This window comes from Cryptomeria japonica, chromosome 9 (genome assembly GCF_030272615.1).
Source record: "Cryptomeria japonica chromosome 9, Sugi_1.0, whole genome shotgun sequence".
Lineage (NCBI taxonomy): Eukaryota > Viridiplantae > Streptophyta > Pinopsida > Cupressales > Cupressaceae > Cryptomeria > Cryptomeria japonica.
In genome coordinates, this window is record NC_081413.1 from 458,945,074 (window position 1) to 458,963,922 (window position 18,849).

At 35.5% G+C, this 18,849-nt stretch overlaps 1 protein-coding gene across 1 annotated transcript in view; it reads right to left on the minus strand.

Moving 5' to 3' along the window:
• LOC131071659 (metal tolerance protein 2) overlaps positions 1-18,849 on the minus strand; it is a 329,214-nt gene that overhangs the window by 89,853 nt on the left and 220,512 nt on the right. The window contains exon 6 of the mRNA XM_058007584.2: positions 10,294-10,390. Coding sequence (XP_057863567.2) covers positions 10,294-10,390 — 97 coding nt within the window. The remainder of the gene's footprint in view (positions 1-10,293; positions 10,391-18,849) is intronic.

Below are 18,849 nucleotides of genomic sequence, written 5' to 3' on the forward strand. Positions count from 1 at the left end.
TCAAAAATGAAGGACCATTACATGAAATTTTTGTGAAAAAATGAAAAAATTTACTCTATGGCACGCTTCCCGAGGCAAAATTTTGACTAATCCTTGGACTGGCTTAATCCTCAGTCCATCCTCGAACTATGTTTCGAATTTCGTCAAATTCTGGGTTCGTTTGCTATGTCTTTCCTTCAATTTCGGGTTTTAAAATCCCGACTGCAGGTGGAGAATTTTCTTCAAAGTGCAAGTTTTAATGATATTCATTGTTTGGTCTTTGTAGGGGAATTTTTGACTTATTACATGTGCACTTTTACTTAAAAGATGTTACTTGTAATTTGTTTTAAATTTCCCCTTTGTTGTTTTTATCTTTTTTATTGTTTTTTGGTCTTTTTTAGTTAAAATAGGGATTTTTTGACTCAATTACAAGTAAACTTGCAGTTTGGTCAAAAAACCCCTACTTTAATGGTTTTTGCATGTAATAGGGATTTTAAATCCCCATTACATATGTGCAAGCAAGTATAACTTGTTGTAGGGATTTTATTTCCCATTTACAAGTATTTAAAACTTGTAGTTTGCTCCAAAAAACCCAATTTTGCCTTGCAAGTGCATTTTTGACAATTTTTAAACTTGTCATTTGTCCAAAAAATCCCGATTTTGGCTTGGTAAGTGAAAAAGTGAATTTTTAAACTTGCTATTTGGTCAAAAAATCCCGATTTTGCCTTATAAAGTGCATTTTTGAATTTTTAAACTTGCTATTTGTCTTAAAAATCCCGATTTTGCCTTGTAAGTGAAAAAGTGACAATTTAAAACTTGCACTTTGGTCCAAAATTCCCGATTTTGCTCATAAAGTGCATTTTTGACATTTTAAACTTGCTATTTGGCCAAAAAATCCCGATTTTGCCTAATATGTTGAAAAAGTGAAATTTTAAACTTGTCATATCCTCCAAAAAACCCGATTTTCATTGTTTCATACATTTTAAACTTGCTATTTGTTCCAAAAAACCCGAATTGCAAGGAAAAACATGTTTTTTGAGGATTTTTAGCAAATTTTTGTGGAGATTTTTTGGGAGATAGAAGGCGTTTTGGATTCCTCCCTATTTTTATGCATTTTCAAACACCTTTCACGCCACATGGAGGTTAAGATTGCTGGTTTTTAGCTTTATAACAGCAAACACGTTTTTGCCAAAAAACCACGTTTTTCTTCATTAAAAATGCCACGAATCAGCAATGTTATGAATCATTTTGGCTTGGTATGCTAAGGTATTGAGGTTAGAAAGAGTCTTGGCCATTTTCCATGCCATTTCTCATGCATTTGCTGCCACGTTTTTCAGTTTTGGGCATTTTTTCAAAAATGTGGCTAGGGTTTTGGAATACGGTTAATTTCTTTTTAAGAGATATTCTTCTTTATTTCAAAGATTAATCATCTTTTTGAAGAAGGCATTTTCAGTTTGGAGCAAGGTAAGATTTCTTTTCTTCTTGTTTCATTTTTCTTGTCTTTTTTGTTTTCTTATTTTCTTCTTGTTTCATTTTTCTTGTTTTCAAATATGTTGGTTCTTCCCAAAAAATTGGTTTTGTGAGAGAGATTTTCCCCCTTGATTAGCAATTTTAGAATTGCATTGTTCTTCCCCATTTTCCCTCTTTACTTGTATTCAGGATTTTAAAATCCCAATTACAAGTTGGATGAAAATAATTGTTTTTCCCTTACGGATAAAAGATTTAACCATCTTTTGTTGAAATTCCAAGTTGCAAAGATGAGAAATACCCATCCTTTCAAAATGGGGTTTTTAGAACCGGATTACATGTTGAAAGTTCTTCCCATTTTCTTGAAGATGATCTTCCCAAAATATTTTCATATTCATTTCCATCATCCGTACATACCATTTCATCCACTCATTTCACACTTTCATTCATTTTCCCCATTTAAAAGCCTACCTGCGGTCAGCCATACAGAACCCGAAATTGGTCCAAAATATGCTCAAAAAACACTTGAAAATGAGTTCTAAAGGTCCAATTACAAGTGCAAACTTGTAGTTACCCATTACACATATGAAGTTGCATGTTTGTTCCCCACAATTGCAAGTTAATGCTCTTGTTTATCGCACACATGTAATGCAACTTCCAAAACCCAAAATTCACTTGTGAGCCCATTTTTGCATCAATTTCTCTCTTCCCTTGTCAGTCCGATTTGCACACACGATCTACCAAATCAATGGATTAAGGCATGGGCCTTATTTTGCAAGCAAATTTCAAGAATGAAAGATGATACAAAGAAGAAATACAACAACAATTCATGGTTGAGAGCATAAAATGCTTTCAAGACAAAGATGGTCATGACATGAAAAGAGGAAGGCAGCCCATTCCCTCTTGAAAAGCTAGTACTACCCCAAGCAAGAAGACAAGGATGCAAGTTCCCATTCCGGTTCAAGATGTCTTTACCAATCTATAATACTTCAAGTTCTAGCATCCTGAAGCAACATGAAGATCATCACAGACAAAGGATGATGCAGTTAGAGTCGTGTCTTTAGACACATGGAATAATTTTAGTTATGCATTTGTAATTTCGTTTTGACAAGTTACATGTAAAAGTATTTTTTGTAAAAAGCAAGTTACACATTACTTGCACTTTTGTAATTACATGTAAGACAACTACAAGTTGTGTCCGATTAGGACTGTAGTTGGAATAAGTCTTAGTTAGTTGGAGTAACTCTTAGTTAGTTAATGAAGTCTCAATTAATTATTGAATGAGTCTTGGTTGTTGAGAGAATCTCTCAAGTTAGTTAGGATCCTCCCACCTTTTTCTCAAGGCTCCTCTTCTATAAATACTGGAGGAGTCTATTGTAATTTTTATATCTTTTGGAAAGCAAGCAAAAACTCTGCCAAATTTACAGCAAGAAGTCTTTGAGCTTATGTATGTGAATTGAAGGTTTTGAAGAATAAGAAAGAAGGATTACTCAAGTTTTGAGTCTTTGAGCTACATGTTTGAGTGTGAATCTTTTTATTTCTTCTATGCAAAGTATTTCTAAAGGAGCTTAGTCCAATCTGATTTGAGCTGCAAGTAGAGAAGATTAATTAAAATAGGAAACTCTCTTGAAGGAGCAACAAGTCTTTGAGCTTGCATCTATTCTTGAGGAAAAATTACTGTTTGATAAGAAATAGCAGCAAGTCTTTGAGCTTGCATTAGTTCTTGTCTTTGTGTTAAAAGAATAAATCATTTCAGCCTTTGAGCTGCTGTCTTTTATTCGTTGTAAAATTTAGTGTAGCAAAGGGTAGATAGGACTTCCAATAGTCAAGTCTTTGAGCTTGATATTGCTGTCCCGTCTCGAAGGAAGTGACGGAAGTCTTTGTGCTTTCCGGAAACTTCATTTCCTTTCTCTCATTTCACTTGAAAGTAGTTACTGCTATTCATATTCAATCGCTATCCTTTTCTGTGAAGAGAAAAGGATATTGTCTTTCTTGAAGAAAGAAGGAAGACTGCTGTACCATCCTGTTTTTATTTCAGTTTTAGTTAGATAGGGGGAGCCTTCCCTTAATTAGGAGAGTTTTTACTTGTGTGCTGTGGTTGAAACCACAATTTTGTATATTTTCCCAAGTGTACAAAATTTTCAACCAACAGATAGGAAGGGAAATATTTCGTGCATCGTACCCCCAAACCTATAATATACAGTATAGTCAATGCTTGCCACCGTACACTCCCTTGGAAAAGCCATATGGTTAAATGATCAAGGGTTCGTATGACTGTTCTTCCTATGTGTAATGCATAAGGATGATTTCCTTTTCTTCTTATAATTCCTTTTGCCATTTTTATTTTTTAATTTAATTGTCCATTATGTTGGCGGCCCATATGCTCTTTGGAGGTAAAATTATTTTTGTCCCCATTTTTAATATTCTTTTAATCTTTATCATTATTTTTTCACTGTAATGTCCCCTACTAAGTTTAGGCCTGTTTAACCATAATTAATCTATTTCTATATACTTAACTAACTTAAGTAGGAGACAAATCCATCTCAACATGAATCAATTCAGTGTCAATTCCACAGTTCAATCAGTAAAATTTTCATTCAAATTACTATTTCTATATATTTATATATACTTGTATTTATTTTCGGATAGTATCATAATATATATATTTTACTGCAGAGCAGTTCTTATAAAGTATTATAATAATTATAATCATTATATTATTTTCTATTATTATATTATTATTAAGTTCTTTCTGATTATACAATTTAATATTGTTATTGGTCTAATCACCCTTATATATATATCTACATAAATTAATACGTAAAATCAAATTATTTTCTCTAAAATATAAACTATTAGCACTGCCAATTCCTAAAACTCTAATCATTAATCTATCTAATAGGTGCAATAGCAGACAGATCTGGCATGTGTCAGATCTGGTGTGCCACTGTATATAAGATCAAGTATGACTGCCTTATGTATTATAGTCTATGTTAACATTATTATTAAATCCTATAAAAAAAAAAAATATCAGGTTTTATATAATTAGCACATTCCCGAGCATACCACCTAGAACCAAGATGTTACTGTCTGGAACTTAATAACAATTCTGATCTGTGGTTGACGTGCCTGCAACCAATAAGAGCCAATTAGGTAGGTGCTGAAAGAGCAGATCCAAGTATATGAATAAGAGTTAACAAGTTTCCAATTCCATCATCCTTTTTCCAAATGATTTGGACAGTCCTCATAAACGGTGAAAATGGATGCTCCAAGAGACATATCCCTTGTCTCTTGCCATTGCCTTCTCCAAATTGTGTCTTTCCCAATTTAACCAATCTGTTGGTGTTAACTAAATACAATTGAATCACTTCAGAACAATTCCTATACGATGCTACTCTAATTACCAATTTGTTGTGCTTAACACTGTGATTCATTAGTCCTCGATCCTAAGCATTTATACCTATTAAATCTGATAACAATTTGACTGTATCTTATAATTATGATAGCAGTTATACCTTTTAAATCTTGATACGATTATCATGTCTTCCTATGCCAAATTATGCCAGACATAACCTATGGACGGTGTGGCAGGTATTTGACATTGCGTACATGTGTGAACTGCTTGCTGATTTAGATTCAACTCTCTTCTATACTTCTTCCGTTTTTGTTTTCTACCCTGTCATCATCCCGATACCTTTTTCTTTTTTAAGTGCCAATCTACAATAAATATCCTCAATCGAGCTTGGAGGGTTATGTCTCTTCATGGCCACGTGCTTCCCAAAGGTGATGTCTTCTAGACTAGCCTTTTGACTTAGTAAATAGCCGAAGTGGTAAATGTCTCTCCATTCCCCTTAATCACACACCTCTTTATCTTACGTGGCTTTTGGAGGACAGTTTGGGTTTAATAAATTGTTAAGACTCTAAAATAGCCAATCAAGAGAATTTGGGCTGGTGGTTTAAATGTTAGAAATTGTGAAGTCCTATTAATTAAGACAAAATTCTAAATCCATTTATTTATTTCTGATATGACAGTGAATATATAAATTGTGTTTATAATTAATAATATATATAAATTATGTTTATAGTATAATATTAATTTATTTTTATTTGAATATTTCAAAAATATTATTAGTTATAAATATTAATAAATAATAATATTTAATAAATAGCTAAGTTTCAAATAATCATTTTTTGGTAAATATTAGATTAATTAATAATAATTATTATTTCATTTAGGATATATATAATGATCAAGGAGGAACATGACAGTCGGCCCTTCCCAAAATTGCTTGTCCTCAAGCAATTGACAATTTTCTCACACTGAGTCATTCTATAATAAACACAAGGTATACATATGTATATAGACACGAAGCATACACGAAGTAAACACACAATACATGTAAGACATGAAGTGTACACGTCACATGGAGGTGCAAAGCATGTATATGAAACACACACATAATAATCACTCTATGAGTCTATGTACAAACCCAATACATCAAGCATACACATGAATACATGAGTCATACATACGGATACACATAAGGTGTAAATCCAAAGCATATAAGGAAAAAGCATCTCCATAAAACATGGAGTATACACACGAATATACACAAGGTGTAAAGCAAGCAAATAAAGTATGAAACGTGCACATAAATTCTCTTAAGTCACAAAGCATATATGTGAGTGTATGTGGTTATGGGAGAGGCACTTAAGTAGAACAAGCATACGCTGGATAGGAAGCAGTCCATGTAAAGCATACATGATAGATATACTTGGAAAATGCACATGGGGTAAGCATTTTAAAAACAAATCAGTCCTGAAGTAACTATGTTTAAGATATGTGACATTTGAGGAAGGCATATAAATGCACATGGAATAAGACATATCAATCATGAGGCAAGGCATAAAGCATAGGTTAGGAAGATGCGTGTGATACAGTCATGCTGAAAATGTGACAAACATGGAGCAATCACATAATCATACAATGCAAGTTTACATGTACACGTATAAAACATACAATGGAGCAAACATATTAAAGATACAGTAAAACAAATAATTATCCACAAATTATGAAGTGTATATACTTTTAAGAGAAACATGCATAAGGCACGTGAATACACTTAAAGCATGAAGCAATTCACTAGAATGCACATCAGACATGTAGCTTAACACTGTGATTCACATAGCTTTGAAAGAGAACATATAGCTTTGAAAAGTGCATATAGCTTTGAAAGAGAACATAATGGATACTCACAACCCTAGATTAATATACATTTGCATTCCACCTTGACCAAAGGTAGCTGTGTATTCCTCATCTATTGATCATCTATTAAATGGTGTCTTTTTTTTTCTCATTATTGGTTGTTGTCTTAATTTCCATCTACTTGAGGGTAATAAATTAGTTTGTTCTTTTTGTATTTTGGTTGCGATTTACAAGAGAAGTGTTCGATGAAAAGTAATTTGATTTGAAGGACTACCTTTTACCAATCCATATTTGCTAAAGGGTCTTGTATATCTACCACTGAAGTCAGCTTATACTTGTGGGTGCTTAGGACAAACTTCATCTCTTCCACCCCAATGTTATCTAAATCTGCTAAGCAATTAGGGTCAAGGAGTAGGTTCGACATATGGGGAGAGCTTCAGCACTTCCATGGAGATGCTCAATGGAATTTATCACCCGTGGCTCTAAATTGTCAAACAAAGTTGAACATTTTATTTGAGTTTTTAGAATTTTTTTGTTGTTAATGTGATCAATCCTGATTTTCCTTGACTTGTTATGTCAATTGTGATGTCTTTCATATGGTTTTGTCCGTTCTTGGGCTTCCTATGAGGGATAGACACAAACTGGATTACCTTGCACACAACAGATCCTACATCTTAAAGGGATATTTTTTCAGTCAATGTGTTGCCCCCATTCTATTTCTCCCGAATTAACAATGTGTCTACTGGTATAGGGTTATAAAAGGAAAGATCCCTGATGGATCCCCTTGCTGATCCGCTGTAATTTTTAAAATAATAAACTATATTTTTCCTATGATTTTGCTGATGGTCTTACAAAATAGAGAGAAGTTGCAGAATGTTTGGTTCCTTTTTGTATTTTTTTGAATATATAAGCAAGTAATGAATAAAGAATAGCAAATAAGGAAGGAAGCTGAAACAAGTAAGGACATTCAATTAAATTAGAATTGATACAAATCGTACTAGGCAGATTTCTGATTTATAATATCCAAATTATTCCCTACGCACTGGGGATGTGCTTACATCCAATAATGATGCCAATTGAAGGGTAGATGATAAGCACAAACCAAGAACACCAGCTATGGCTGAATGAAAGTCTTCACCACTTCCAGCGTAAAGTGTACCTACTGTAATGGTGGCATCAAGCTGAAACAATCACGCCCTAGCTGGGAAATTCAACCACCCTGCTAAAACCCTAACCAAGCAATCTGAATCTCCACAAGGAATAGCGCATACACTCTGACCAATAATGCCAATGCCAAAAGAATCCACTGCCAATCAATAGCTGAGGGCTACATCCCAGCCAGTACCAATCATGGGGTTTGCGTCCCAGATTGAAGAATTGCTCTACCAGAGCAATATCGCACCAAACAAGTTTTCAATATGTAAAAGATAATGAGAAATTAGGTTTCCTTCTCCTTATATCTCTTTCCTTCTCCTTATATCTCTTTCCTTCCAAATCGAACCCTAAAGATATATGAAAAGTGCGCTTTAATATAAAGTCATATTTCCCAATATTGGGCGCCCAAGTATAGAAAAAACACCACTTTTTCAATATAAAATAACTCCAAGTGCCAAAAGGACCCTGGCAAGTGAAAATCGTTTAGAAAAGTTCAAGACCTTTCCAACGAGCTATAACACATGGGCATACGAATCTAGATGAAGCCAAAAACCCCTTATTACTCTGAAATGGCTATAGACATAGCCTTATTTAAAATATTAAAATGCTAACTTAGGAAACATTTAAATATATTAAAAATATAACCCAAATAGCTACAGAAAGCTCGAAACACACCAAAAGCCTGAAACTGAACTTGTCACCTGTCTGTGACTGATGTCGGAAATCATGGATCAACTAGCAGTCTCATCCCTAAAATCTAGGGATGCTCCTAGAAACTAGGAAACACACCCAAATCTCTTGACCCTGAAACCATCTGAAAGGTCATGAATAACCTCACGACTGGCAACTGCCACGACCTCCTAAAATTTAGGGATATCCCCTAAAATCTAGGAACTCCTCCAAACTACCTGTAAAGCCAAAATCCAGTCACTATATGCACTGAATGAGTCTCCCAATCAACCTCTGCTAGCCTACGAGACTCCAATGATAGGCCAACTCCTCTGTCTCTGATGTCCACTATAGAAAGGGGACATGACATAAAGGCCTAGGTTCACACACATGAACTTGGTCCGGCACACCCAAATTCCTTGTGAAGTCTAAGCAAAAATGTAAACTCTGATGAAACTTCATATTTTTTGACAGATGCCTCTTACTAGACCTCACAAGGAGGTGTGCTATGTGGACCTACAAAGGGATAGTGATAAGAGACCTTCTATTATATTAAATATTGGCACTCAATGTTGCAGGAAGTTGTAATTTTCTCATAATAGAAAGACCTGAATGGAAAATTTGATCATGTTCTTGATTAGAAGGGAAGACATCAATGAAGTGGCCTTTGAGTACCATCAATTCTCTGCCGATTCAAGTTTTCTTTAGTTCTATTGAACCCATGCTTGGAGATTTTTTTAGTCTGGGAAGAGACATCCATGAATCTAAAGAATAAGGTCTTTGGGAGGTGTTTTCAGCTGTAGATAGAATCCATCTTCTTTTTGGTTGGAATGTTTGGCCTAGTGATAGTCTTTTGGATGTGATATTCTATTAAACGATAAACCTTATTAGTGGAGCTGATTTGTTGGAGATAACTGCTTTAAGTTCATGGCTTGGTCTAAACAAAGATGTGGGCTGGGAGGATGCTATGACCTTCCCAAAAAGGCTGTGCAGAACTATATCAGCCTTTGGCTTATATCAAATCTGGGTAAGTGGTTGGGAAGAGGGGGAAATCCAGTCTAGGTGGGGTTTGCACATGGAAGGGATATTGATATGTGGAAACTCAATTTCAGATTTTTCTGTGCCTATGAAATCTATAGATTATAGATACAGATCAAGCATGTACATACAATTAATATGAAAACACATAAGAAACACATCTTTTATGATTACTCCCCAAGGAGAATGTAAGAAGAAATATTCTACATTCTAACCTCTTACTTTCAGGACTATATGAATTATCTAAATCTCTATAAGACTACTCGTGAACTACTCAAACTATTTAGCAGGAAACTTTAAAATCTCAAAGAAATCATAGTTATTCAAGCATCAAATGAAGAATTGGCATTCAGGAGAATTCTCATTATTACACAAGTTCATTTTTATTAAAGGATCTACAAATCATTACATGCAGGATAACACTACGTACAGACAATATTCTCTTTATCAAGAATGCTAAAAATAATAATAAAAAGGATTTTACAAAACATTTGCAGCAGGAGATTTCCTATATAAGCTTGTAATCAAAATCCTGAGACAGTATATATAAACTCTATTAAATTGTAAAAAAAAAAACTAATTTTCTGTGTAAGGAAATATCAGCCAATTAAACAAGAGACATGTTGCTGAATATCCACATGTTTTAACCACAACGTAAAACAACAAAAGCAATGTTCAATGGTAAGACTTTTCATTCACAAAGTAGCTAACCATCTAATATGAGAGGTAAAATTGCAATTATTTTTAAACAACTAAATATGTAGGAAGAACACAGGTACCTCTGATAACCATTTTGGAGACCAGCTTTTACAATCATGCCTGATACTAGGATCCCCGCCAAAGGATCTAAAAATGGCACTCCCAAGACTCTGCCTCCTGAGCATAACCAGACAATCACAAAAATTTAGCACAGCTGTAAATTTTCTTATAATTGTTATCTTATTGTAAAAAGATTTCCAAAAAATTTAGATGAAGTATATAAACACAAGCAGGAAATGCAATCTCTCTATGGTTTGCAAAATATATTGGTATGTAATTAAAATATCTTTACTGTGTATTATCTGCCTCAAGCATATTGTTTCAAGCCTAGTTTTTGACTCAAAATTAGTAAAAAATGCAAAAAGGAATTTATAATATTGTTGTACCATACAAAAAAAATTGTATTGAATTATTTTTGAGTTAAATCCTATTGTATGCCTCATTTTGTCAATCGGTGTCAAATCCATGTCTCCTTTGGTCATGAATGGTGCATATGTCATTTCTAGTCAATGTCTTTGCAAGGCCAATAAAAGGAACTTTCCAACACATCAGGCAAAGTGAGGGTCAAGCTCAGACATGCAAGAGAGGAGAAAAACAGTTGATCTAAAATCCTCAACACTTTTTCTTGATGTTTTCCATCCCCAACTTGTGATATTTGCAGAATAGATATTTTGGGTTCCATTTGCATGTTTGATTCAGATTATATGATGATATGATCCTTGATTTTTGTCTTTGTTTGTATTTCAAAGATATCATATAGATGCAAGGTATATTTCTATTTATTAACAGAGTTAACATATAAATTTTGAACTTGAACAGCAAACTATTGAGTTACAGCAAGATATAAGCTTTTCACTCTGACCTTTTATTGCAAAGAGTAACAATGTCTCCAACATACATGCATAGCATTGATTAAAATAACTTCCAGATGCTGATCAACAGATAAAAAATATGCATAGCAGCAGCAGAATTGAAATCATCAATGGAATCTCCCCCTCAATTTGAATCAACATGAGATATACAACTGCATATTACATGCTCCAATCTGAATTACACAGCAGCAACAGTGTTTCATATTGAACAGTTAATAATCTCTCCAACTCAGTCCACGTCCAGGTATGGAAGACTGGTGATTCCCACATCCTCTACACAGCCCCAATGACCTCAGAAAGCACCAATGACAGGCATAAAGGAGCATCAATTGCCCCAATCTGTCCATTTACTACTGCGTTACAATGTGAGGGGAAGACAGCAAAATGTCCCTTTTTGTGGGTACAACTTGACCAAAGGAGCTCATGCTTGTAGCAAGGAATGTTATCAAAAAGCAAACCGTCCAGCATAAAGGTATTTAGACACCAAGACGATGCTGCAATGAGTCCCATGATCTAGCAAGGTCCTTCACTCCATGTTTATCTGCCACACAATAACCTCACGCCAAGCAGGGAATAAATATGTATCATCCTATAATGATGAAGCCATTCAATAAGAGCAAGCATCAGCTTGATCACCTTTGCAAATAGTTATCCTTCCATTTATGGCATCCAACTCAAACCACCATTAGATCTAAAATTTGTCTTATGTTAAAACTTAACAAATTTCAACAAACCCCAATTGCTGAATTCCAAAAGCAAACATTTAAATCTCTTTAACACGAATGCCAACACTGCCTGGATTCACCTCCGAAAATGCAACAATGACAAGAGTTTTTGTCCCCATTCAAACCTTCAGCACTCAATCGATACCAGTATGGAACTGCTCTATTGAAGACAAAGTGTTTTTGTCCTCAGCTTCAAGAAACCAATGAGCTTTTTGTCCCATTGGCAAGAGTTTGGCCATAGGCACAAATCTCTGAATGTCCACAAAGAAGTAAACAAGCTTCTAAAACTCCTATATGTCTCAAATGAGACCCCTAGCCTTCTTTTATAACCATCCTGAGAACTTTCCCAGAAAGTCTAGAAAGTACAATATAAAAGCACTCTATAAATTAAATAAGCGTTATAACCCCGAAAAGTTATTTATTAAAATAGCTAATTATTATGGGCACTTTAGTCACTTAGTTAAGCATCCAACATCTAAAAAAATTTATTCTCAATCCAACGAGCTATTACTCTGAGGTACCTTTTAGATAGTTTAAGTTATATTTAACGACCTTAGTAAACGATTAAACTGATAACTCAATATTACACTCAAGTTATAGAAACAGTCGAAAGGCATCAAAATCAAAAATTGACTACACTAGAGTGATACAAAAGATGATAAGAATTGGACCTAACCAGGTGACTTACTCTAAATAGACACTCTCTCCAAGAATCTTGGATATCACACTAGAAGTTGATAATAACTTCGAAAAGTGCTGTCCGAATCCTCTAGATCATCTAAGCTCATTGGTAACATCAAATAACCCCTCTAATAGGGTTGACGCACACTAAGAAGGTTAGAGCGAACTACAATGCAATACAACCCAAAAATGGGGACATTATAGTTGGCAAGGTTCCAAACTTAGACATTTAAGATAGGAAAAAAATGGCCAAGGCATGAAAGTGACGAAACCATCTCTTGGAACACTCCACAAGCATTTTTGACCGAAAACATTGGTTAGGCATGCTTCCTAAGGCCAAATGACCAATTTTTGGAAAAGCATAAAACTGGAAAAATACCCCCAGGCACACAGCATAAGGAGTTTTTCCCAAAAAAATCAAACCAACAAAAAGGTTCCCAATCAATTAAGTCGCAAACCTAGCTAGTTTTGTACAAAAAGTGGAAAAATGAAAAATGTCTAAAGTTGCTATAGGCAAATGCCTTTGTTATGCCCCGAATATTCTGTCTTCATAAGTGTAATAAGATCAAGCACTTGTGGCATGCTAAACCTTATTACTTTCATTTATTAGCTCTAGTTAATTCCTTAGGTTGACATAATTAGGATGAAGGTGTGTGTCTTATGTCTATTAGAAAGTAAGAGAAAGGCTCTTCCAAACCATCAATAATTTACTAAATTGGATTCATATATACTCATTCTGAATTTTGAAGCTCACCCCCTCAAAGTGGTCTGATACTAAAATAATTTTTGTTGTTATTTTCAGAATATATCCTAACAAGTGGTATTAAAGCAATGATTTGAGCCAAGAATTTTGATTTCGTTAACTTACAAACTGTTGTGAATTTGACTATGATTCTTTTAAAGTTTTGAGTAATATATCCAAGGAATCTATAAGAAAAAATTTAACTTTTTGTGATCATTTTTGAGCAAATTATTCCAATTTTATTGTTTGTCAATAATTTGCTCCACAGGCCACACATTTCACAATCTTTCAGTTTCTTTTACCTTGAAGTTTGTAAAAAATGAGGTTAGGTTATTAATTTATAGTTTCTAATTAGAAGCAAAATGTGTTTCCATAATTTAGTGGTCAAAGGACGGACATCAAATTCAACTAAAGCTTATGTTTTAATTTTTTATGGTTACAACTCACACTAGATACTTCCATCCCCTACCTACAAACTTACCAACAAACACATTAGAAGCCATGTTATATTTTGGATTAGAGAACTTTTTTTACAAATATTGAGTCCAATAACTCTGTTATCCACCAGCCTTGCTAAGAATGTAGGAACGACATAAAATCTTTGGTGAAACTTGACTAAGCCTTGCTTTGACATGCAAAGCAACAAAGCAACAACTCCACAAAGCTTAGTGACATGCTTTGACATAAAAATCGAATGCATATCAATGGTTGAATAACAATTGAACTTAAGCTTGTTCAAGTATTCCGGTCGACCACGCAAGGCACACTTACAATCTGGAAAGAGGCTAGTGGTATGGATTAAGAGTTTCACCATAAATCATATACAATGTTCTTTCATCCATCTAATTATCATTAGCTAATGCAAAGATCCAACAAGAAACCATGCAAGTGTAAAAGACATTCCACCATAACATCAATGAAAAGGAAGTTTATTTACAACTTTGGCAACAATTTTTGCCTTTTCTTCTTACTCTACTCTAGCTGCTATCTACTATCGAACTACTAACTATTCTCTATTAACCTTTACCAATGAAGAGCTTGAGCTTTATATAGAAAGCTCATTACAATGAGTGGCCAGGATTAAACCCCATCAATGGCCAAGATTTTACAATGAAACCCTAATTAGGGTTTATTACAACAAACTTTATTCTGGCCAATGAAATAACTACAATGCTCAAACACATGTCGTTTCTTGAGTGTTTGACCAATAGATAGTGGGGGTAGGTATATTGGAGTGTGTGCCCTCATTGGTGAGCTTGGTTCAATGAATCGAGACATGATGATGTAGGAATTCCTCTGATTGGTGGAGTAGTGACTGGGATGCCACCTCAATTTGCACTTGTAGACTGGATGAATGAGTATTGAATAATATCTGTTGATACTCAACATTATCTAGCTTCAGCAGTGATGATGATGAAGGCGTGTTCCCAAATTATATCATGTTGTTCAAGCTGATCTTCTAACTTTGATTAACTCTTCTGAAATTGTCCTCTTGAATGTCTCAATGTCGAAAGCCATGAAGGTGCACGGTGTAGATGTTGACTTCCTCTTAGTTTTGGATCTTGATATTCCCTTGGAATGAACCCTTGATGTCATGACTACTTCTTAACTCCTTTGAAATTCTTTCTTTGTGATGCTGCAATGAGGATGCTTGAATACCTTGAGATCCTTCCTGTGTAATCACCTTCCTTGTTACCCTTATGCTTGCCAATAAAGTCCTTCTTTTGAATGTCATGCTTGCCTTGTGCTATATTCCATCTTGTTGTAATCTTGAATGTGCTTCCTCACTCCCAATTTTAATTCTTCAATCAGACCTAGAAAAGAAGACATTTTGAATCATATTGATGAAATAACAAATCAACTATATCAATACATCCCTATCATACTAAAGAAGAATTTCGGACCTTTTGAGTGCCAATGGAGGAGGTTCGCTCCTGCAGGGGAGCAATGGAAGTAACTTTTACTCCTAGAAGGAAGCAATGGAAGAGAACTTCGCTCCAATCAGGGAGCAAAGGAAGTTCTCCAATATTCAGCCCACTTAACTAAATTTGATCAATCTTACCTTCTTATGCCTTAGTTTTATCATCTTTCTTATGTGAAATGCTTCAAGTGATCACCAAAAGTGCATAGGGGGGAATTTCGCTCTCATGGAGCAGCAAAGTAAGGTGATCTCACTCCTGAGAAGGAGCAATGGAAGCACATTTCACTCCTAAAGGGGAGCAATGGAAATCATTACAATTTAGACACTTGGCTCGGTTTCATCCACTTTCCCTCCATTCATCAACTCATACCTTCTGATTTTGCTACCCATGCGTGTGAATGTATCAAATTAACCTCAAGGAAGGCCTTAGAAGCAACCTCGCTCATAAACAAGAGCAAAGGAAGAGTATTTCACTCCTGGGAGCGAGCAAAGGAAGTGTTTTTTGCTCCTAATCATGAGCAAAGGAAATCACATTAAATCACTTCAAATTCACCATCTAGCTTGGTTTCACCAATTCATGTCTTAGGTTTTAGTCTCTATGCACAAAAGGTCATCAAATGGCCCTCAATGAATGCCTTAGAAGTGAATTCTCTCTCATTAAGGAGCAAAGGAAGAGGAATTCGCTCCAATTGAGGAGCAATGGAATCCTAATTCGCTCCAATTGGGGAGCAATGGAAGTAACTCTTAAATTCACCACTTAGCTAGGTTTTATCAATCTCTCCCTTTTATCAACTTAGATTTTGTGGTTTTACTCTCCTAGTGTGTAGATGCGTCAAATGATCAGTAAGGGGAAGCTTGGGAAGCAAATTCGCTCTCATGAAATAGCAAAGGAAGGCAGATTCGCTCTTAATGAGGAGCAATGGAAGTATATTTCGCTCCTAGAGGGGAGCAAAGGAAGTCATTTCAATTTTCCATCTTCCCTCCATTCATCAAGCTATCTCTTAAATTTTTTATTTCTCATGTGCAAAATTCATTAAATCACCTTCACTAAATGCCTTGGAGATGACTTTGCTCTCACGAATGAGCAAAGGAAGCAAATTTCGATCCCAAAGGGGAGCAATGGAAGTGAAATTCACTCTTGGAGAGGAGCAAAGGAAGTCACCCCAAATTGGCCATCTCGATCCTTTTGTCAAAATCATGATGCACCTCTTCCTTGATCAAAAATGATGTTAAAGACACTAAACTTGTTCCTTGCCCTCAAATATACTCAAGAAGTTCAAATCACTCCAAGGTAAAGGCAAAGGAAGGTGATTTCGCTCCTGAGAGGGAGCAAAGGAAGTAGATTTCGCTCCTGGAGGGGAGCAAAGGAAGTGACCACACTTAGCACAATTCAAGGTTGTTGATCAAGAATTGAATTCTTCGCTCAAACTAAGGCATCACATGATGAGTAGAGAGATTTTCATATGATTTAGAAGGCCTGGAGAGGGATTTCACTCCTAAGAAGGAGCAAAGGAAGCAAAATTCGCTCCAAGACTAGAGCAAAGGAAGTGGTCTCAAAAGTTCGCTCCAAATTGGGAGAAAAGGAAGTTCATTCTTCTTAACCACGTCTCCCACCTTTTGATAAAGTGCAATCAGCCCCCTTTCATAGCAAAGGAAGAAATTCGATTCAAAACCCAAGCAAAGGAAATTCGCTCCAAAACCTAAGCAATGGAAGATAAATTTTCTCCTGAGAAGAGGCAAAGGAAGTGAATTTCGCTCCTAGGAGGGAGCAAAGGAAATTTTCGTGTACTTAGTCAAATTTTGCCCCTTCGGCCTACCTCTCAATGAAGTATGATCATATCACTTGGATGACGAAGTAAACTTTGCATAATTGGTGAAACCTCAATCTAATCCTCCTCGCATATCTTGCTCAAATCGATGCCACTTGAACTCTTTCCAACCTAAGGAGGGAGAAATGACTTTACCACTATCTAGCTACATGAGAAAGTGTACTTCTTCAAATGAAAGGCTAATAGCAAAAAACCCTACTACTACCAACAGCTAAGACAACTAACCTAGAAAGCAAAAAAGTGGGGGTCCCAATTTGCAATGGGGCGATGTGTGAATACATCACAACAAACACTACCTACACCTCTAGAAACATTTCAAACTATAATCATCTGGGAAAGACATTTTAAGCATATCTTGCAATCATTGCACTCAACGAGATGACATGCACCTAAGGCATTATGTCAAACAATTCAACAATAATTTCTATGGTTCCACAATCTGCATGCATGTCAATCAACACACTTGCAACTGTGATTTTGCCATCATCATTTGCCAAATCAACTTCACCAACTTTATATTCATATGAGTATGGTGGTGCAACCAACCAATTAGAAGATTACAAGACTGAAAGAACAACAATGTCTCAACCGCTTATGTAGCAGGAGAACTAGAAATGAATAGCAATCAACTCAACCGCTTATTCAGCGGGAGGACAGTGTTATAAGAAGGCGGCAAGCCATCCTCTTCCACTTACGCAGTAGGACAAACAGCAACAATCCAAGTATATTGTTGTTAGTACTACTAATCAGCTTTACAATGCAAACATGGATTACAAAATAACTAGAATCATTGTCCAAACTAGGCGGCAAGGCCAGCCTCTTCTACTTATGCAGTGCGACTAAGAGAGTTCAAATAAATTGCTGTTAGTACTACTAACCAGCATTACAATATGATTCATCATGGATATTCAAATGCCAAAACCCAAACTAACAGCTGCAACTTATTACCAAGACTCTTCACACCACACCAATAGACTCACACACCTGAAAACCAGCTTCAACCCCAAAAAACTAAATCTGTTATGAATGAACAACAAGCCAGAAATACAAACCAGCAATATTAAAATCCTCACAAACACTTCTAAATCACTCCCCACTGAAATATTCCGAGCCAAATTTTTTCGTTTGTACAAATTACAAATTACATTCAATGCACCCGTTAAGGTTAGAAGATAAACCAAAACATGGTGAAGCAACTCTAACCAGAATGTACACCAGGATCCCGATGTGGGCAAGGTGTGAGCATTGGTCAGAGGATCTAAAACAAATTGCTTATGCAGTAACTCTAACCAAGAATGGCGCCGATGATGGCGAGCATATGGTCAGAGGATCTTCTACCCTAAATGCTGAAAGGGAACTCTACACCAAGTATGTGCTACCCAATCCAGAATGGAGTGAGGGGCGACCATATGGCGGAGTGATTACAAAACAATGCTTGAAAAGAAATGCCGAAGCTGGAAATACTCAACACCCAGAATGTGCTTGCTAACCCAGAATGGGAAAGTAGCTACCATAGAGCGGAGGTCAATTAAATACAATATCAAATGCTGAAAGTAAGAAGAGCATTACAATTTGATAAAGCAAGATTATACTCTGTTGTCAGTACTACTGCCAGCTTACACTATGAAAGATGAAATCTTGCAAACAATACATATCAGCGTATAAATAGAGAGGTACAATATTAATGAATTCCTTTGCTGAGAAGTAAGATTAACGGAAATGGCAATAAACAGATCCAACCTTTTCTCCAGACTTGAATAAATCTTCAATGAAGCATTCCCATCGCTTTCAAAGAACTCTCACCAC